Consider the following 22,676-nt stretch of genomic DNA (forward strand, 5'->3'; position numbering starts at 1 on the left):
GAGCTAGCTAGCTTAACTAGCATCTCTTGAGTTGATGCAGTCAAGACAGGTACCACATAATCATATTGGATGATAAATAACCTCGCTATAGCAGCTATTAGTCTACTATAGTGCAAGTCAGCTTGGTTGGTTGCTGTCTCTCGTCTCTCCCTCCCTCCTACCTTTTCCCGTGTCACTCGTTCACACTCACAGAAGCCGACTCTCCCTCCTCTGGGTACTTCAATACAGAACCTAGGAGGCTCACGGTCTCACCCCTTTCCAAAAAGGAATTACACAGTAATTATGACAACTTCCAGAGGACGTCCTCCAACCTCATTAAGCTCGGGTCCCTGGGTCTGAACCCCGCCCTGTGCAACTGGGTCCTGGACTTCCTGATGGGCTGCCCCCAGGTGGTGAAGGTAGGAAACAACATCTCCACACAGGGGCCCCACAAGGGTGCGTGCTTAGCACCCTCCTGTACTCCCTGTTCACACATGACTGCGTGGCCACGCACGCCTCCAACTCAATCATCAAGTTTGCAGACGACACAAACATAGTAGGCCTTATTACCAACAATGACGAGACTGCCTACAGGAGGTGAGGGCCCTGGCGGTATGGTGCCAGGAAAATAACCTCTCCCTCAACGCCAACAAAACAAAGGCGCTGATCGTGAACTTCAGGAAACAGCATAGGGAGCACGCCCCTATCCACATCGACAGGACATATTCCACAATAACGTCTGCTAAATATGTGTATGTGACCAATACGATTTGATTTGATTTGAACCTATCCAAGCTCTTCTTAGGGCTAGGCGTCCCGTCAGCGGGACACCAGTCTCCAATTTCCGGTGAAATTGGAGGGCGCGCAATTCAAATAAATAATCATAAAAATTATGGATATTAAACATCAAGGTACATACAAGTGTCTTATCGGTTAAAAGCTTAAATTGTTGTTAATCTAACTGCATTGTCCCATTTACAATAGGCTTTACAGCGAAAGCATGCCATGCGATTGTTTGAGGACGGCACCCCACATCAACATATTTTTCAATCAGCACAGGCTTCATAAAATCACAAATAGCGATTAAATAATCACTTACTTTTTGAAAATCTTCCTCTGATTTGCAATCCACTGTGAAGGCCTCTACATTACAGTACAAATGCGGGAAAAGGGAAAATACATGTGCTTTGCATGTGTTTCTGTATCATTGTGTGTGGGTTGGGGCAGAGGCAGGGCAGGGTTATGTTGTTGAGTACGCCCTAGGTGGGTATAGAGTCATGTTTTCCCTCCCTGTCCTCATGTTATCTCTTGACATGTGCCGTGGGCATATGGAGAGATCAGACCAGTACAGACTGTTTCCACTGGGCCTATTGAAGCTGACTCCCTTAAAAGGACCCCAGCCAGCTGAACACAGCTACAGGGCGAGTGGCTGTGGATGTGTGTTCATGTGGTTAGAACATGGGTGAAAACAAAGCCTTTTACAGACACAGAGTGATACTGTGGGTATCTCTGTCTGGGCGGCCAGGCCACCACCACCACCACCACCCAGTGATTATAGTCTCTTTAATTCTCTACAATGGCTCTGTTTATCCCCACTGCATGTATTCCATGAGCAAAAATTCCTCCAGATGTGAACATCCCGAGTGGCACAGTGGTCTAAGGCCTGTGTCACTACAGACCCTGGTTCAATCCTGGGCTGTATCACAACCGGCTGTGATCGGGAGCACAAAAGGGTGGCGCACAATTGGCCCAGCGTCGTCCGAATTAGGGGAGGGTTTGGCCGGGGTAGGCCTTCATTTTAAAATAAGAATCTGTTCTTAACTGACTTGCCTAGTTAAATAAAGGTAAAATAAAACATTCAGTAGAGTACTGTATTTCTCACAAAACAAACACTTCTCTCTCACAATGTGCTTCTCAGAGGGAGTAAATCATATGTACTGTATTTCAAAACCTTTATGGACTTGGCATACCCTTTAAGAAGTCTAGAGCAGTATCAGAATTGAGAAATGACTGCCCATTAGACCCAGCCAGACATTCACTACGGGCATATAACTTCATTTCATGTACATTTATGGAATTGTCTGTGAAGTGGATAATCATATTGCTCAGTTCATACTTAGGCAGACTTTGGTTTTCACAAAGCAGCATTCTGAGAGAGTTGGACAATGCCCAAAGTTAGACAAACCCAATGCTGCCAAACCACTAAACTCAAAGCTGACATTTTGGATTTGCAGACACATTCTCAGAGGATTTCTTCCCACCTGATTTATTCCAATGTCTGCTGAAGTAGATATTTAAAGCTCTCAAGCACTGACAATTCCATAAACAATGTATTTTGTGGCTCAGAAATAATCCCTTTACTAATCTGTGTGTCTTACTGTAATTACAGGGATATTGTGGGGGTTTGTTATATATCCTTATAGACCTAATTCAACTGTCTGAAAACAGAATATTGCATTTCAAAAGTTATGTTCATATTTAGTTGTGGCAGTTACATGTCCAGATATGTCAGCAACATTAAACTTAATGAACCGATACAAGCATGAATACGACCAAATTTATCTTCATAGTTCAAATCTTTTGTTTTAGGATTCCTTCCAAGGAAACTCTCCAGAGCAATCTCCAAAACCAACATGGAGCTACAGCCAAAGCAAACTGTCTCAATCATCCACTGAGGGGCAGAGTACTGAGCAAATACTAGCTAAAATACTGTACAAGACATCATAATACTGCTGTGCTATTGACAAAGGATAAATGGATAATTGTGGGTCATACACTGCAGAGCTGCATAGTCACTATCAATTCACAATCAGTGTTGGAGAGAATCTCCTCTTTCTCACAGCAACAACACAAACAGCATTATGGAGAGAATCCCAAACAGTGTATAACTACGGTGATGCAGCAGAGCAGCAGTTCACAACCATTCATCACTAGCAGTAGCAGAGTCCTTCTTCACACAGCAGGCCTGGCAGCACTCCTGCTTCTCTCCTATCCCAGCCCAGACCCAGACAAGACCCAGGCCAGAGACCCATGACCCAGACAGATATTAAAGACCTGCAGGAGTTCCTGTCTTGGCCTCCGTAGACAGACAGGTTCATCTAGTGCTCTGGGACTGGGAGGAACGCCCAACTGAGTACGAACCCAGAGCCAGAGACATGTGGACTGGAGACCCAGTGTAAAGAGTCATCAGACTGAAGAGCAAAGCCTACACTTTTCTAGTCTTTGTAGTCTTCACAGAGTTTCTGGACATTTCTGGGGATAGTTAATACTGTGATTGTTATTTAGATATGTCAGATAAAAATGGCATGAGAAGCACAAAGATAGAGTCAGAGGGAGATTGGCAGAGGCCATGAGCAGTCAAAGGGGACTTTGTGGTAAAAGCTGCCAAAGGAAAGGTTGTGTGGTTGAAAGCAGCGGTAAGTGTCATACTGAATATATAGCACAGGCCCTTTAATCACCATGGAGACAGAAAGTATAGTGAGCACAGCCCTTTAATCACCATGGAGCCAGAAGGCATAGTGAGCATGGCCCTTTAATCACCATGGATCCAGATGGCATAGTGAGCATGGCCCTTTAATCACCATGGAGCCAGAAGGCATAGTGAGCATGGCCCTTTAATTACCATGGATCCAGATGGCATAGTGAGCATGGACCTTTAATCACCATAGAGACAGATGGCATAGTGAGCATGGCCCTTTAATCACCATGGATCCAGAAGGCATAGTGAGCATGGCCCTTTAATCACCATGGATCCAGATGGCATAGTGAGCATGGCCCTTTAATCACCATGGATCCAGATGGCATAGTGAGCATTGCCCTTTAATCACCATGGAGCCAGAAGGCATAGTGAGCATGGCCCTTTAATCACCATGGATCTAGATGGCATAGTGAGCATGGCCCTTTAATCACCATGGAGCCAGAAGGCATAGTGAGCATGGCCCTTTAATCACCATGGATCCAGAAGGCATAGTGAGCATGGCCCTTTAATCACCATGGATCCAGATGGCATAGTGAGCATGGCCCTTTAATCACCATGGATCCAGATGGCATAGTGAGCATGGCCCTTTAATCACCATGGATCCAGATGGCATAGTGAGCATGGCCCTTTAATCACCATGGATCCAGATGGCATAGTGAGCATGGCCCTTTAATCACCATGGATCTAGATGGCATAGTGAGCATGGCCCTTTAATCACCATGGAGCCAGAAGGCATAGTGAGCATGGCCCTTTAATCACCATGGATCCAGATGGCATAGTGAGCATGGCCCTTTAATCACCATGGATCCAGATGGCATAGTGAGCATGGCCCTTTAATCACCATAGAGACAGATGGCATAGTGAGCATGGCCCTTTAATCACCATGGAGCCAGAAGGCATAGTGAGCATGGCCCATTAATCACCATGGATCCAGATGGCATAGTGAGCATGGCCCTTTAATCACCATGGATCCAGATGGCATAGTGAGCATGGCCCTTTAATCACCATGGATCCAGATGGCATAGTGAGCACAGGCCCTTTAATCACCATAGAGACAGATGGCATATTGAGCATGGCCCTTTAATCACCATGGAGACAGATGAAATGGTGAGCATGAAAGCCATTCCTGTGAGGTGAGTGTCATGGCTGAGAGGAGGCATGTCTGTGAGTATGAGCTTGTGTGATATGTTATTTGGGGGGGGGGGGGCAGAACATGTGTGTGTGTGTGTGTGTGTGTATATGAGAGAGAGAGAAACAGAGAGAACAACAGAAAGAGTGAGAGACAGAAAGGGTGAGACAGAAAGAGAGAGAGAGAGAGACTCACCCGTGAGATAGTGAGGGGCAGACAGAAGTCCTTTCCTCCCTGCAGTCTGAAGCCCCAGGGGGCGGGGCCACCCAGGGAGACGCTGTAGTTGCTGTTCATGATTCTCCTAGAGAAACAAAAACATATTGAGGCTTGTGTAAGGGCTATTTGACCAAAAAGGAGAGTGATGGAGTGCTGCATCAGATGACCTGGCCTCCACAATCACCCGACCTCAACCCAATTGAGATGGTTTGGGATGAGTTGGTCCGCAGAGTGAAGGAAAAGCAGCCAATAAGTGCTCAGCATATGTGGTAACTCCTTCAAGGTCTGCTATTCATGAGATGTGCTTAGGATTCATAAGCCTAAACGATTCAAAATCAATCTATTTCTGGTGCTCCTTACATTCAATTTGGTGCCTAACGTTTTTAAAGTTGGGAGTAGTGTGTATGTGTTTGTGGGAGAGAGAGTGATGAGTGTGAGGGAGAGAGGGTCTGTGTGTTAACTGATAAGTAAAGAATGTTTCATGCAGTTTTCCCCTGACTGCCACAATGACTTGCAGATCATTATGCATGTACAGTATATTCCTTCCTCCCATTCCTTCAGCCAAATCAGAAGTTGGTCTTTTCAAATATGAGCAAAGCCAGACAAAATTAAAAGGGCCTATTTATATAATGAATATGAATTTGGAGTACAGAAATGATGAAAAGCAGTCAACAAACTCTTTCTAAACTGTTGGAAAAGCATTCCAAGTTAAGCTGGTTGAGAGAATGCCAATAGTGTGCAAAGCTGTCATCAAGGCAAAGGGTCGCTACTTTGAAGAATCTAAAAGATAAAATATATTTTGATTTGTTTAACACTTTTTCGGATACTACATGACTCCATGTTTTATTTCATAGTTTTTATGTCTTCAATATTATTACACAAAAAATAGTAAATAGTAAAAGTAAAGAAAAACCATTTTGACTGGTAGTGTATAAATTTACAAAACATATGTGGGATTGGAAATGATGCAGACAATTACATTGATGGAAGCTACAATCGATCTGCACTATTAAAGCTGATCTACCCCCTAAATAAAGTAAACAATTAAATGAAAAGAAGAATATGAGCAAGGTAACCATTCTATGCAGCATTCTATCATACAGTGAACAGTGTGAAGTCAATATGTGTTGTATTGAGTAGAAGTGTGAATATCAGGGATAGGTTTTTGGTGTAGCACATGCGCATAACATTTAGAAAACGGGAACAAGCATTGCTGGAACAGGGTGAACAGGACACTATGCCACTCTGAATTTGTCCCCCATGGTACCGCAATATTACTGGTATTGTGACAACACTATCCAAAACTGTTCTTGTATAAAGTGTTTCAGCACAGAGTCATGCCAGCATTACACCTCACTGACACAACAGGCTACCACACACTTAGGAAGTGACCAGAGGTCGACCGATTAATCTTTACTTAATCTTTATTTAACTAGGCAAGTCAGTTAAGAACACATTCTTTTCAATGACGGCCTAGGAACGAGGCAGAACGACAGATTTTTACCTTGTCAGCTCGGGGGACCCAATCTTGCAACCTTACAGTTAACTAGTCCAACGCTCTAACCACCTGCCTCACGAGGAGCCTGCCTGTTACGCGAATGCAGTAAGCCAAGGTAAGTTGCAAACTAGCATTAAACTTATCTTATAAAAAACAATCAGTCAACGACTGCCGTTGCTCCAATGTGTACTTAACCATAAACATCAATGCCTTTCTTAAAATCAATACACAAGTATATATTTTTAAACCTGCATATTTAACTAAAAGAAATCCAGGTTAGCAGGCAATATTAACCAGGTGAAATTGTGTCACTTCTCTTGCGTTCATTGCACGCAGAGTCAGGGTATATGCAACAGTTTGGGCCGCCTGGCTCTTTGCGAACTAATTTGCCAGAATTTTACGTAATTATGACATAACATTAAAGGTTGTGCAATGTAACAGGAGTATTTAGACTCATGGATGCTACCCATTAGATAACATACGGAACGGAATAAACGTTTTGTTTTTGAGGTGATAGTTTACGGATTTGACCTAAGGCTCGTATTTCTGTGTGTTTATTATAGTTAAGTCTATGATTTGATATTTGATAGAGCAGTCTGACTGAGGGGTGGTAGGCAGCAGCAGGCTCGTAATAGTCAAAGGTATATGGTTTACAGATAAATAGTCGACGCGTTATAATTCCTGTAATAACTTGCGGCTGAACTTGAAAGGGGTTCCTTTGTTATTTTACCGATCATGTCTTCCATAGAGAATATCTTGATCTATTTCAAATAAGGTCTGTGTTTCGTGCTTAAACCACCTCTGTTCATGTCTTCCATAGAGAATATCTTGATCTACTTCAAATCAGGTCTGTGTTTCGTGCTTAAACCACCTATGTTCATGTCTTCCATAGAGAATGTCTTGATCTACTTCAGGCTTAAACCACCTATGTTCATGTCTTCCATAGAGAATGTCTTGATCTACTTCAAATAAGGTCTGTGTTTCGTGCTTAAACCACCTCTGTTCATGTCTTCCATAGAGAATGTCTTGATCTACTTCAGATAAGGTCTGTGTTTCGTTCAGGTTTAAACCACTTCTGTTCATGTCTTCCATAGAGAATGTCTTGATCTACTTCAAATCAGGTCTGTGTTTCGTTCAGGTTTAAACCACTTCTGTTCATGTCTTCCATAGAGAATGTCTTGATCTACTTCAAATAAGGTCTGTGTTTCGTGCTTAAACCGCCTCTGTTCATGTCTTCCATAGAGAATATCTTGATCTACTTCAAATCAGGTCTGTGTTTCGTGCTTAAACCACCTCTGTTCATGTCTTCCATACAGAATGTCTTGATCTACTTCAGATAAGGTCTGTGTTTCGTGCTTAAACTACCTATGTTCATGTCTTCCATAGAGAATGTCTTGATCTACTTCAAATAAGGTCTGTGTTTCGTGCTTAAACCACCTCTGTTCATGTCTTCCATACATAATGTCTTGATCTACTTCAGATAAGGTCTGTGTTTCGTGCTTAAACCGCCTCTGTTCATGTCTTCCATAGAGAATGTCTTGATCTACTTCAAATAAGGTCTATGTTTCGTGCAGGTTTAAACCACCTCTGTTCATGTCTTCCATACAGAATGTCTTGATCTACTTCCAATCAGGTCTGTGTTTCGTGCTTAAACCGCCTCTGGTCATGTCTTCCATAGAGAATGTCTTGATCTACTTCAAATCAGGTCTGTGTTTCATGCTTAAACCGCCTCTGTTCATGTCTTCCATAGAGAATGTCTTGATCTACTTCCAATCAGGTCTGTGTTTCGTGCTTAAACCGCCTCTGTTCATGTCTTCCATAGAGAATGTCTTGATCTACTTCAAATACGATCTGTGTTTCGTGCTTAAACCACCTCTGTTCATGTCTTCCATAGAGAATGTCTTGATCTACTTCAAATACGATCTGTGTTTCGTGCTTAAACCACCTCTGTTCATGTCTTCCATAGAGAATGTCTTGATCTACTTCAAATCAGGTCTGTGTTTCGTACTTAAACCACCTCTGTTCATGTCTTCCATAGAGAATGTCTTGATCTACTTCAGGCTTAAACCACCTCTGTTCATGTCTTCCATAGAGAATGTCTTGATCTACTTCAAATCAGGTCTGTGTTTCGTACTTAAACCACCTCTGTTCATGTCTTCCATAGAGAATGTCTTGATCTACTTCAAATAAGGTCTGTGATTCGTGCTTAAACCGCCTCGGCGTTTTGATACCCATGTAAATCTCACTAGGATAAGGTAACGTTTGTCAAAATAGTTTAATAAATCCACTCTACAAAAAAAATGATCTTCGCTTATATTTAGCCAATATTGATCAGAGTTACCTTGTCCTATGGATATCCACACAGTTATAAAATTGGCACGGTGGTGTAAGCCTACACGAAACACAACCACCCGATGTCACAGGAAGGCCATAAAGATCATCAAGGACATCAACCACCCGAGCCACTGCCTGTTCACCCCGCTATCATCCAGAAGGCGAGGTCAGTACAGGTGCATCAAAGCTGGGACCGAGAGACTGAAAAACAGCTTCTATCTCAAGGCCATCAGACTGTTAAACAGCCACCACTAACACTGAGTGGCTGCTGCCAACACACTGACACTGACTCAACTCCAGCCACTTTAATAATGGGAATTGATGGGAAATGATGTAAATATATCACTAGCCACTTTAAACAATGCTACCTTATATAAATGTTACTTACCCTACATTATTCATCTCATATGCATACGTATATACTGTACTCTATATCATCGACGGTATCCTTATGTAATACATGTATCACTAGCCACTTTATACTATACTATGCCACTTTGTTTACATACTCATCTCATTTGTACATACTGTACCCGATACCATCTACTGTATCTTGCCTATGCTGCTCTGTACCATCACTCATTCATATATCCTTATGTACATATTCTTTATCCCCTTACACTGTGTACAAGACAGTAGTTTTGGAATTGTTGGTTAGATTACTTGTTATTACTGCATTGTCGGAACTAGAAGCACAAGCATTTCGCTACACTCGCATTAACATCTGCTAACCATGTGTATGTGACAAATCAAATTTGATTTGATTTGATTTGATTTATTTTAAGTGAATCTAAAAATATCCTATGGAATAAATGAATGAAGGAACCGCTTTTCAGATTTTGCTAGAAGGTGTCATGGGAATTATGACTTGCACTTTGGTAGTCAATTCTTACCATGCCCATTATTAAAATAGGTTTTCCTGCATATAGAAATTACAGTTTTTGTTTTCAACATTCATCACAGGCAACTTAAACTCTATTTTTATTCAAACAGTTGAGAGTTTTTGTCTCCTAAGCGGACTCTCCAGTATCATTGTCACTTCAGAGCTGTGTGTGTGTTTTACAGATGGCAGAGAAAAGCAGAGCACCAGTGTGGGACTATTACATTGCACCAGGGAAAGCAAGGTGTCTTATTTGTGATAAAGATAAGCATGGGGTCAGCAATGGCCAAATCAAAAAATACCACCAACCTGTGGAATCACCTTAAGAACACCCATCCAAAAGCCCATAATATGTATTATATTAAGTTAAAATAAAAGTGTTCATTGTTCATTCAGTATTGTTGCAATTGTCATTCATACAAAAATGTGTATATATACAGTGGGGCAAAAAAGTATTTAGTCAGCCACCAATTGTGCAAGTTCTCCCACTTAAAAAGATGAGAGAGGCCTGTAATTTTCATCATAGGTACACTTCAACTATGTCAGACAAAATTAGAAAAAAAATCCAGAAAATCACATTGTAGGATTTTTAATGAATTTATTTGCATATTATGGTGGAAAATAAGTATTTGGTCAATAACAAAAGTTTATCTCAATACTTTGTTATATACCCTTTGTTGGCAATGACAGAGGTCAAACGTTTTCTGTAAGTCTTTATCAGATCATCAAGAACGTCAAGGAGACCTGTTCAGTTGTTGTGAAGAAGGCTTCAGGGCGCCCAAGAAAGTCCAGCAAGCGCCAGGACCTTCTCCCAGTTGATTCAGCTGTGGGATCGGGGCACTACCAGAACAAAGCTTGCTCGGGAACGGCAGCAGACAGGTGTGAGTGCATCTGCACGCACAATGAGGCAAAGACTTTTGGAGGATGGACTGGTGTCAAGAAGGAGAGCAAAGAAGCCACTTCTCTCCAGGAAAAACATCAGGGACAGACTGATATTCTGCAAAAGGTACAGGGATTGGACTGCTGAGGACTGGGGTAAAGTCATTTTCTCTGATGAATTCCCTTTCTGATTGTTTGGGGCATCCGTAAAAAAGCTTGCCCGGAGAAGACAAGGTGAACGCTACCATCAGTCCTGTGTCATGACAACAGTAAAGCATCCTGAGACCACTCATTGCTTCTCAGCCAAGGGAGTGGGCTCACTCACAATTTTGCCTAAGAACACAGCCATGAATAAAGAATGGTACCAACACATCCTCCGAGAGCAACTTCTCCCAACCATCCAGGAACAGTTTGGTGACGAACAATGTATTTTCCAGCATGATGGATCACCTTGCCATAAGGCAAAAGTGATAACTAAGTGGCTCGGGGAACAAAACATTGATATTTTGGGTCCATGGCCAGGAAACTCCCCAGACCTTAATCCCATTGAGAGGCAGGTGGACAAACAAAAACCCACAAATTCTGACAAACTCCAAGCATTGATTATGCAAGAATGGGCTGCCATCAGTCAGGATGTGGCCCAGAAGTTAATTGACAGCATGCCAGGGCGGATTGCAGAGGTCTTGAAAAAGAAGGGTCAACACTGCAAATACTGACTCGGCATCAACTTCATGTAATTGTCAATAAAAGCTTTTCACAGTTATGAAATGCTTGTAATTATACTTCAGTATTCCATAGTATTCCATCTGACAAAAATATCTATAAAGACACTGAAGCAGCAAACTTTGTGGAAATTAATATTTGTGTCATTCTCAAAACTTTTGGCCACTACTGTACAATGATTACCAACTATATCCATCAACTAGTGAATCCCCAGTGTGAATGCTGACATGTCTTCAGACTTATCTGTCTATAGGGTTTAGAACTGTAGGCTGGTGATTGGGCTGATGCCACTGTGCTTGGTGAGGACAGAGACAGAGGCACACCCTAGAAGACCAGAGACGTGTTGGAACCTTGTGAGGAGAGAGTAGCAGAGTCAGGCAGAGCCAGAGACACACCCTAGACGACCAGGGACGTGTTGGAACCTTGTGAGGAGAGAGTAGCAGGGCCAGGCAGAGCCAGAGACACACCCTAGAAGACCAGGGACGTGTTGGAACCTTGTGAGGAGAGAGTAGCAGGGCCAGGCAGAGCCAGAGACACACCCTAGAAGACCAGGGACATGTTGGAACCTTGTGAGGAGAGAGTAGCAGGGCCAGGCAGAGCCAGAGACACACCCTAGAAGACCAGGGATGCGTTGGAACCTTGTGAGGAGACAGTAGCAGGGCCAGGCAGAGCCAGAGACACACCCTAGAAGACCAGGGACGCGTTGGAACCTTGTGAGGAGAGAGTAGCAGAGCCAGAGCCACACCCTGGAATAGCAGGGACGTGTTGGAACCTTGTGAGGAGAGAGTAGCAGAGCCAGGCAGAGCCAGAGACACACCCTGGAATAGCAAGGATGCGTTGGAACCTTGTGAGGAGAGAGTAGCAGAGCCAGGCAGAGCCAGAGACACACCCTAGAAGACCAGGGACGTGTTGGAACCTTGTGAGGAGAGAGTAGCAGGGCCAGGCAGAGCCAGAGACACACCCTAGAAGACCAGAGACGTGTTGGAAGCTTGTGAGGAGAGAGTAGCAGAGCCAGGCAGAGCCAGAGACACACCCTAGAAGACCAGGGACATGTTGGAACCTTGTGAGGAGAGAGTAGCAGGGCCAGGCAGAGCCAGAGACACACCCTAGAAGACCAGGGATGCGTTGGAACCTTGTGAGGAGACAGTAGCAGGGCCAGGCAGAGCCAGAGACACACCCTAGAAGACCAGGGACGCGTTGGAACCTTGTGAGGAGAGAGTAGCAGAGCCAGAGCCACACCCTGGAATAGCAGGGACGTGTTGGAACCTTGTGAGGAGAGAGTAGCAGAGCCAGGCAGAGCCAGAGACACACCCTGGAATAGCAAGGATGCGTTGGAACCTTGTGAGGAGAGAGTAGCAGAGCCAGGCAGAGCCAGAGACACACCCTAGAAGACCAGGGACGTGTTGGAACCTTGTGAGGAGAGAGTAGCAGGGCCAGGCAGAGCCAGAGACACACCCTAGAAGACCAGAGACGTGTTGGAAGCTTGTGAGGAGAGAGTAGCAGAGCCAGGCAGAGCCAGAGACACACCCTAGAAGACCAGGGACGTGTTGGAACCTTGTGAGGAGAGAGTAGCAGAGCCAGGCAGAGCCAGAGACACACCCTAGAAGACCAGGGACGTGTTGGAACCTTGTGAGGAGAGAGTAGCAGGGCCAGGCAGAGCCAGAGACACACCCTAGAAGACCAGGGACGTGTTGGAACCTTGTGAGGAGAGAGTAGCAGGGCCAGGCAGAGCCGGAGACACACCCTAGAAGACCAGGGACGTGTTGGAACCTTGTGAGGAGAGAGTAGCAGGGCCAGGCAGAGCCAGAGACACACCCTAGAAGACCAGGGACGTGTTGGAACCTTGTGAGGAGAGAGTAGCAGGGCCAGGCAGAGCCAGAGACACACCCTAGAAGACCAGGGACGTGTTGGAACCTTGTGAGGAGAGAGTAGCAGGGCCAGGCAGAGCCAGAGACACACCCTGGAATAGCAGGGATGCGTTCGAACTAAACCCAACACCAATGCCAATCACTGGACGCCCGAGGGCTTGACTGACACATTTCTCAACCACCTGGCAAGAATGTGCCATACTGTAGGGCAGGGATGGGCTACTTTAATAAAAAAAACATCTTAACTCATCATGAGGGACCGCAGTGTTACAGCTAATTTCCTGCAATTCTACACATTTTGCTATAGGGTGGAGAGAAATGTTTGCAGCTATTAAGTGACCAACAAAATAAATGGTGTCGGTGATTCAACCATGATTAGGCCTACTACAGGTTTAGATAGCTGGCCGCTTGACTTATCAAAGTAAGTTAGTCTGTGGCATGTGACCCCTCTTTTGAAGGCCCTTGGATACATTTGACAAAAATTATAATGATATATTTATATATTTTTATTGGCGAGGAGCCCGTTGAGGTCTCAACATACTGTTGCAAGTTAGAATAGTAGCATACACAGGGTGCAATTTTGAAATGTGGTTGTGCATCAGCAGTTTTTCTCATGTTATGTCACTCACTTATAGTCGCTCAATTAGCCCATGTCAGCTAACAATTTTAGATTGGTAAGTTAGTGGCAAACAATAGTTTTTTTCCCCCAATGCCAGATGGGCTTTGGAGGGGGGGGGTCCTACTGACCCCAATGTTGCTTTATCTGAACTGACTATACCAACAGTCACAGACATACAGTATAGCATGCATGGTGCAGTCAAGCCTTTCATGCTCTGTTGAAATTCATTAGTTTAACATTAGTATTTTTACTAGAGGACGTCCAATTCTGATTTTTTTTAACGCCGATACCGATACCGATTATTGGAGGACCAAAAAAGCCCGATACCGCTTAATCGGCCGATTTTTATATATATATATATATATATATATATATATATATATATATATGTAATAATGACAATTACAGCAATACTGAATGAACAATGAACACTTTTATTTTAACTTAATATAATACATTAATAAAATCTATTTAGTCTCAAATAAATAATGAAACATGCTCAATTTGGTTTAAATAATGCAAAAACACAGTGTTGGAGAAGAAAGTAAAAGTGCAATATGTGCCATGTAAAAAAGCTAACATTTAAGTTCCTTGCTCAGAACATATGAACGCTGGTGGTTCAATATTCTCAGTTCTTCAATATTACCAGTTAAGAAGTTTTAGGTTGTAGTTATTATAGGAATTATGACACGTCGACTATTTCTCTCTATACCATTTGTATTTGATATACCTTTGACTATTGGATGTTCTTATAGGCACTTTAGTATTGCCAGCCTAATCTCGGGAGTTGATAGGTTTGAAGTCATAAACCGCGCTGTGCCTCAATGTAATCGGCCATAATCGGCGTCCAAAAATGCCGATTACCGATAGTTATGAAAACTTGAAATCGGCCCTAATTAGTAGGACATGATGATTAATCGGTCGACCTCTAATTTTTACATTCCTTTTCCATTGAAATGAGCAGAATTGTTAGTACAGAACAACTAAATCATTGTTAGTTGAGTTGTGACACAGGAGTGAGTGAGATAGCAGAAGTCCAGACTCAAACTGAGTTTTCATGTCCAGGAAGTACTACATAGAGTTTCTGAAGGAGTTAGCCAAAACTCTGACTGGAGAAGAGAGAGCTCAAGTACATCTCTACACACACACCTCTGTAGGGGTAAACATGCTTTCAAATGGTTGGACTAAGGGGGTCATTCTCACGAAATTGACATTTGGCTAACAAATCCTCAAGTGTAATTTTTCCAAAAGTGTCCTCATGGATCACTGAGATTAGGATCTGAAGTTATCTATTTAATTTTACCACAATTTCCATAAAATCCCAAAAAGTTACAATGTATATTTTGTAACATTGCTCTCCTAATTAAAAGGCCTGAATTAAACATAACACATCAAATTAAAATATTTTAGATTAGAAAATTTGAACAAAATGTAAGGATTTTTTCCCAATTTGACCTTTTTAGCCTTTCGATAATGAGCCAGCCATGTGGGGAAAGGGGGGTGTTTGAGAATAAAAACCTCATTCTGAAGGCATATAAGCAAATAAATGAACTTAACTTCAACTACCCCTCTAGATGATGCATCATGGGTGAATACATCTTTATTTTAAAACTGATTGGAGTTTTTACAGGAACTTGAAAAAGTGTTACGTTAATGAAACACGTCCACACACACTGTGTTTGTACGTAATAAATATTATAGTTTATAGTTTATATTATAGTTTTGGAATGTGCGTAGATGTTAGCTTTGTTAGCATAGCCGCCTGGGACATCAGTAAACACCATAAAAGATAACAGGCTGATGGTGACGTGGACCACAATGATTCAGCTACTAAAACAGACATTGCCAATACTTTTTTCTGACAGGGCCTCTTATTTCAGTTTAAAAAGGAGAAAACAAATGTTCTGACTGTGTGGTGTATTTCATGAGTAAGGGAGGGGGATAGAGGGAGAGGGTCATACACCTGGAGGACAACAGTACACAAGACCCATTACTCCCCCACCTCAGACACACACACACACATGTACACATGGCATGAGGTATTCATATAAGGCACCCTTCTCTCCTCTCCAGTGTGACCCAGGGCTGAGGTGAGCTAAATACATCTAGGGTTCAAGCTAGGGTTCAAGCCCAACAGCACCAACCTAGAGTTCACCAAGAGGATAACAAGGCACTAACCATCTGGTAATCAACATGTTTTCAGAGTATATCCAATCGGATGGATAGTGGATACTAATTATATGGGACTTACTAAGAAAAAAAACCCTGCAAAGATGGGGACAACCTTTAACTTTGACTTCCTTCCTAACCTCTCCAAATGTGCAAATCACCTAATCAATAACAGTGGGTCAAGGATCAAATCTTTCACACTGCATATCTGAGTATAGGTAAAGGTCTGCAGGCTCAGATCAGTTTGCACAGCTGATGCATGGAATCTTTTCTAAGCACGCCACACATGAACACGATGAACTGTTATTATAACTACAAACGGTCCTGTGGTCATTTCTATGGCTTCAGGACATTTTCCTCAGATGTTGAAAAACAAGCCATTATCTGGTCAGAAATGCCGGTCGCCACTGAACAGAAGTACATCAATAGAAAGTCCAAGACAAATGTCAGCTTCACAAGACACAGATTCCTTCTATTATACTGTATACTATCTCCACAGCAGCTTCATGTCTGAGTCCACCATAAGACTGCTTATAACTGCTTATGACAAAAGGACATACAGGTCGACTGTATGAACAACAATCACCTGATTTAAAAAAAGCTTTAAAAGTTCTCTCTGACCTTCACTGAATAGACATTTGATAAAAGCTCCTGTAATTACAGATATTATCATGTGAACAGAACCCTCACCCAAAATGGACTAGAGACACATGACAACGTTTTAGGAAGGGAGCCTTGGCAATATCCAAGATACACTATGCTCAGTTTAATATTGAACAAAGCATTACTTCATGCCCATGCATGCGTGTCTTACACACCCTATTATGGTACAACGCACAGGGCAGGAAAGACCTTTCACAATTTTCACACAGATCTCAACACGTTCCCTTTCCTTGCCAAGTATAAGGCTACACTGCAATACTAACTCGGCTACTGCCCATAAAATACATTACAACAATACAAAAATAAGTACACAAGTAGTAGCCGACATGAATTCCAATTTCAAATGATCTCTCTCTGTAGTAGTTAGTTAATGAGTCACTGGTGGCATACCAACACCATAACACGTTATATCAACCTGTAAACTGTCTATAAATGACAAATGACTCCAAACACACCTTTTTATGACTATATGACAAACTTGGCTACAATGAAGTATCAGACACACATGGCGTGTTGTAGGTGGGTGAATGTGGTGTGACTACAAGTTGTTGCTTATTCTTGCCTCGCGCACTTGCTCGTATCTCCTTTAAACTCAAATAAAAGTAGCCTAACAATACCTATCCATTTAATCTCGAATAGTTTTCCTATTCAATTTGTGTCTGTCCCCCTGTGTACCAATTGTACTCACCTTTTTGTGGATGAGGCACAGACGGTTCAGTCGAGGTGTTGCGATGTGAAAGCGTGTGACTGTTCTACCGCTACCACAAATTTCAGACTAAACGGAATCAACTGAAGTTAACGGAACTATGACTTCCGCATCGCCCTATATGTCGTCTGACTGGGGCATGCATGGTAGGCGGGGAATACCGGTTACTTCAGTCAACTCGACAATGTTGCAAAATGTAAAAGTAAAATGTATCAATTTTACTTTCAAGATGGTTACATTTGTACCCACTTGCTAAGAATATTGGTCCAATTTTAAATGAAGAAAAACTTACAGAAGATTCTAGCACAGCCTATGCCTAGCCTTTATGCTTTACAAATCAAAGTGATACTAAATAAAGGGTGACGTAAAATACCATTGATCAAAGGTCATTGGATCAAAATATCGTACAGAAGTTTAGAGTAAAGTATATTGTTATCATGTAGCATATTACACATAGCATTTCCAGTTGTATTAATTTCAATCTGGTTTAATTTCAATGTGTCTGGATGAGTCTTGATAAACAGAATGAACAGGCTTTTTCCTCAAGTGGACGAGATTGAAAGGGAACAGGGAAGTGAAAGGGGAGGGAAGAGGGGGGATCAAGAAGACACAATTAAGTCAAGAGGGCTTGAAAAGGGAGAGGAACAGAGGAGGGGAATAATTGGTGGGATTGCAATGTCTCTGTCAGTGATGGATTTATTTATTGTAATTATTTGGCTGGTCTGGTCTAGATAGGAGTGTGTGTTAAAGTTGACTGCTGGGCCACTGTCCTGTACTATCATTATTCACATGAGGTTAGACTCAACTGAGCACCTGTCAACTTTAGTAATTTTTATTTTACCTCAAGTCAGTTAAGAACAATTTATTATTTTCAATGACGGTCTAGGAACAGTGGGTTAACTGCCTGTTCAGGGGCAGAACAACAGATTTGTACCTTGTCAGCTCGGGGATTTGAACTTGCAACCTTTCGGTTATTAGTCCAACACTCTAACCACTCTAACCCTGCCGCCGCATGTTCATTTGATTTTTGTTTTGTTTTTGTGCCTATCCACCACATTCAGAGGACAAAAATAACTTTGTTTTTACACCTTTTTATTTTCTGTTACATGTACATTCTACATAAACAGCACTTTTTTACACAGTAGTTACATAGCAAAATATAGTTAGAAAAATATACACTACATCTGGCGGGTAGGAGCGATGTGCCAGTAACCGAAAGGTTTCTGGATTGAATCCCCGAGCTGACAAGGTAAAAATCTGCCACTATGCCCCTGAGCAAGGCAGTTAACCCACTGTTCCCCGGGCACCGAAGACGTGGATGTCGATTAAGGCAGCCCTCCGCACCTCTCTGTTTCAGAGGGGTTGGGTTAATGCGGAAGACACATTTCAGTTGAATACATTCTGTTGTACAACTGGCTAGGCATTGCCCTTACCCTTTCCTATCTGGATAGATAGTACTTAAACACATCCAGCACACATGAGTGTTTTCAGTCATAAGTATTATAGATCAAACTTGAATTTGATTGTTAATTGGTGCTCATTAGTTTGAGTGCTCATAATGATGATACATTGAGAATTTAGTTGTCTCCAGTTGAAAGTGTCCAAAAGCCAAGGTACAGTAGGTGGCGAGGGTGTACAGAAACACAGCATGAGAGAATCAACTGGTTGATTTACATCAGTGGGTGCTGATGTCATTCTTTCCTTTGCAGGCCTCTGGCTTACAGGGGAGCGAGAGGCTCATGCCAGCAGATAGCTAGAGGTTTATTTGAACCACAATGGAAATGGTAGCATCTGTGAAGGTCTTGTCTGATAAAGTAAAAATAGACCAGGATTGATGTTTAAAGCAGGACTGGTCTGTGTTTTGCATGTGAGGTACCCTTGCTCTGTTCAGTACAGCTAAGAATAGTGTTGCATGACACAATTGTGTTATTTTTGTCAATTGGGCCTCTTCTTTGCAATCATTTTCAGCTGGCAATCAAAGAGTACTCAAGTAACTAAAAATGTTAATTGTCTAATTTTTCCAGTCAGAAATTGACACAGTTCCTAACCAAAATTAGGCCTATCACATTGGCCTGTGTATGTTTCCTCTGGACATTTGTTGAGAAAGTAGTTGAGAGCTGTATTATATGCTCAGATTAGGTGTGCCCTCTAGTGGTTAAATAGAAAACTGTAAAAGATTAGTCTTTCCTCTTCACAGCCCTGATTGTAGGTCAGGCTCCAATATCAACACCGCAACCAACAAGGATCCCAGTAGTCTTAAAGCCAGAGAAGCCATTTGGTCAGAAGTTTACATACACTAAGTTGACTGTGCCTTTAAACAGCTTGGAAAATTCCAGAAAATGATGTCATTGCTTTAGAAGCTTCTGATAGGCTAATTGACATCATTTGAGTCAATTGGAGGTGTACCTGTGGATGTATTTCAAGGCCTACCTTCAAACTCAGTGCCTCTTTGCTTGACATCATGGGAAAATCAAAATAAATCAGCCAAGACCTCAGTAAAAAAATTGTAGACCACCACAAGTCTGGTTCATCCTTGGGAGCAATTTCCAATCGCCTGAATGTACCACGTTCATCTGTACAAACAATAGTACGCAAGTATTAACACCATGGGACCACACAGCCGTCATACCTCCCAGGAAGGAACGTACTTTGGTGCGAAAAGCGCAAATGAAACCCAGAACAACAGCAAAGGACCTTGTGAAGATGTTGGAGGAAAAGGGTACAAAAGTATCTATATCCACAGTAAAACGAGTCCTATATTCAAATCAAATCAAAGTTTATTTGTCAAGTGCGCTGGCCTTACAGTGAAATGCTTACTTACAGGCTCTAACCAATTTCGCAAATAAGCTATTAGGTGAACAATAGGTAGGTAAAGAAATAAAACAACAGTAAAAGACAGGCTATATACAGTAGCGAGGCTATAAAAGTAGTGAGGCTACATACAGACACCGGTTAGTCAGGCTGATTGAGGCTGATTGAGGTAGTATGTACATGTAGATATGGTTAAAGTGACTATGCATATATGATGAACAGAGAATAGCAGTAGCGTAAAAGAGAGGTTGGTTTGTTGGACACAATGCAGATAGCCCGGTTAGCCAATGTGTGGGGCACTGGTTGGTCAGCCCAAATGAAGTAGTATGTACATTAATGTATAGTTAAAGTGACTATGTATATAAGATAAACAGAGAGTAGCAGCAGCGTAAAAAGAGGGGTAAATAGTCTGGGTAGCCATTTGATTACCTGTTCAGGAGTATTATGCCTTGGGGGTAAAAACTGTTGAGAAGCCTTTTTGTCCTAGACTTGGCACTCTGGTACCATTTGCCATGCGGTAGCAGAGAGAACAGTCTATGAAAGGGGTGGCTGTGGTCTTTGACAATTTTTAGGGCCTTCCTCTGACACCGCCTGGTGTAGAGGTCCTGGATGGCAGGAAACTTGGCCCCAGTGATGTACTGGGCTGTACGCACTACCCTCTGTAGTGCCTTGCGGTCAGAGGCCGAGCAATTGCCTTACCAGGCAGTGATGCAACCAGCTCTCGATGTTGCAGCTGTAGAACCTTTTGAGGAACTCAGGACCCATGCCAAATCTTTTTAGTTCCCTGAGAGGGAACAGGCTTTGTCTTCACGACTGTCTTGGTGTGTTTGGACCGTTCTAGTTTTTTGTTGATGTGGACACCAAGGGACATGAAGCTCTCAACCTGCTCCACTACAGCCCTGTTGATGAGAATGGGGACGTGCTTGGTCCTCCTTTTCCTGTAGTCCACAATAATCTCCTTAGTCTTGGTTACATTGAGGGATAGGTTGTTATTCTGGCACCACCTGACCAGGTCTCTGACTTCCTCCGTCTAGGAAGATATAACCTGAAAGGTCTCTCAGCAAGGAAGAAGCCACTGCTCCAAAACCGCCATAAAAGAAAACAGACTACGGTTTGCAACTGCACATGGGGACAAAGATTGTACTTGATGGAGAAACGTCCTCTGGTCTGATGAAACAAAAATAGAACTGTTTGGCCATAATGACCATCGTTATGTTTGGAGGAAAAAGGGGGAGGCTTGCAAGCCGAAGAACTCCATCCCAACCGTGAAACAAAGGGGTGGCAGCATCATGTTGTGGGGATGCTTTGCTGCAGGAGGGACTGGTGCAAAATAGATGGCATCAGGATGAAAGAAAATTATGTGGATATATTGAAGCAACATCTCAAGACATCAGTCAGGAAGTTAAAGCTTTGTTGCAAATGGGTCTTCAAAATGGACAATGACCCCAAGCATGCTTCCAAAGTTTTGGCAAAATGGCTTAAGGACAACAAAGTCTAATTATTGGAGTGGCCATCACAAAACCCTGACCTCAATCCCATAGAAAATGTGTGGCAGAACTGAAAAAACATGTTCGAGCAAGGAGGCCTACAAACCTGACTCAGTTACACCAGCTCTGTCAGGAGGAATGGGCCAGAATTCACCCAACTTATTGTGGGAAGCTTGTGGAAGGCTACACGAAACGTTTGACCCAAGTTAAACAATTTAAAGTCAATGCTACAAAATGCCAATTCAGTGTATGTAATCTTCTGACCCACTGGGAATGTGATGAAAGAAATAAAATCTGAAATAAATAATTCTCTCTACTATTATTCTGACATTTCACATTCTTAAAATAAAGTGGTGATCCTAACTGAACTAAGACAGGGAATTTTTACTAGGATTAAATGTCAGGTATTGTGAAAAACTGAGTTTAAATGTATTTGGCTAAGGTGTATGCAAACGTCCGACTTCAACTGTAGTTACTCTGATTGGTGGGTTATGCAGCAATGCCAACTGCCTATATTGTTTATCCCCACACAGCAATGCCAACAATACCCTGAACTGTACCAGCTTAAAAGAGGGAGATGCACACACCCTGATCCTGGTAAGTGACAGACTACTTTATATATATCAACTCTTGTTAAAGACCAGAACCATACAACTTGTGTATGGCAAGAACACAAAAATAAGTGTCTTGTGAGGCTCAATAGAGTAGGACTTGTTTTCACCTTATTGTACTTTCATTGCATACGTGCCTTCCTCCTTTGCTTCTTTGCTCAAAACAATTTATTTCTCTGCACCTGTGAAGGGATTAAAAAAACACTTTGTTATACAAGCAATGAAGACCACCACCTTCAGATAGTACTTCTTAGAGATACTCAACACCAGTGCTTTGACTGTAGTAGAATAATAATAAATATAGACTAGTTTTGTTGTCTTAAAACATAATTCAGAAAGTTCTAGGTATTTCAAGAGCTTGCCATCAAGTCAAACTACAAGGCACACCACGAAAGGAAATTGAGATCCAAAATGAAAAATGTATAGGAAGAGCTCCAGGAGGATCTTCAAAGAGGGGAATGGAGTGGAGCTGAGAGCTGGAGATAATCTGGGCGTAACAGAAGGGTAACAGGGGAAGTTCTTGGAGGCGATGTACGCTGAAACAAGAGGAGCTGCTGCCCAGGAGTCAGAGGTGGTATACAGGGGATCATGTACTCGTATGAGTTGATCATTAGCTGGTAAAGTCA

At 42.5% G+C, this 22,676-nt stretch overlaps 1 protein-coding gene across 8 annotated transcripts in view; it reads right to left on the minus strand.

Annotated features, from left to right (window-relative positions):
- Positions 1 to 17,478, minus strand: part of LOC110537156 (PDZ and LIM domain protein 5) — a 112,455-nt gene extending 94,977 nt beyond the window's left edge. For all 8 annotated transcript variants that reach the window (XM_036937167.2, XM_036937166.2, XM_036937165.2 and 5 more), the window contains exons 1-2: positions 17,124 to 17,478; positions 4,782 to 4,887 (exon numbers count right to left, since the gene is read on the minus strand). In XM_036937167.2, coding sequence (XP_036793062.1) covers positions 4,782 to 4,880 — 99 coding nt within the window. In that variant the 5' untranslated portion in view covers positions 4,881 to 4,887; positions 17,124 to 17,478. The remainder of the gene's footprint in view (positions 1 to 4,781; positions 4,888 to 17,123) is intronic.
- Positions 17,479 to 22,676: the final 5,198 nt, after the last annotated feature.

This window comes from Oncorhynchus mykiss, chromosome 12 (genome assembly GCF_057628025.1).
Source record: "Oncorhynchus mykiss isolate SJ-2025 chromosome 12, ASM5762802v1, whole genome shotgun sequence".
NCBI classification, from domain to species: domain Eukaryota; kingdom Metazoa; phylum Chordata; class Actinopteri; order Salmoniformes; family Salmonidae; genus Oncorhynchus; species Oncorhynchus mykiss.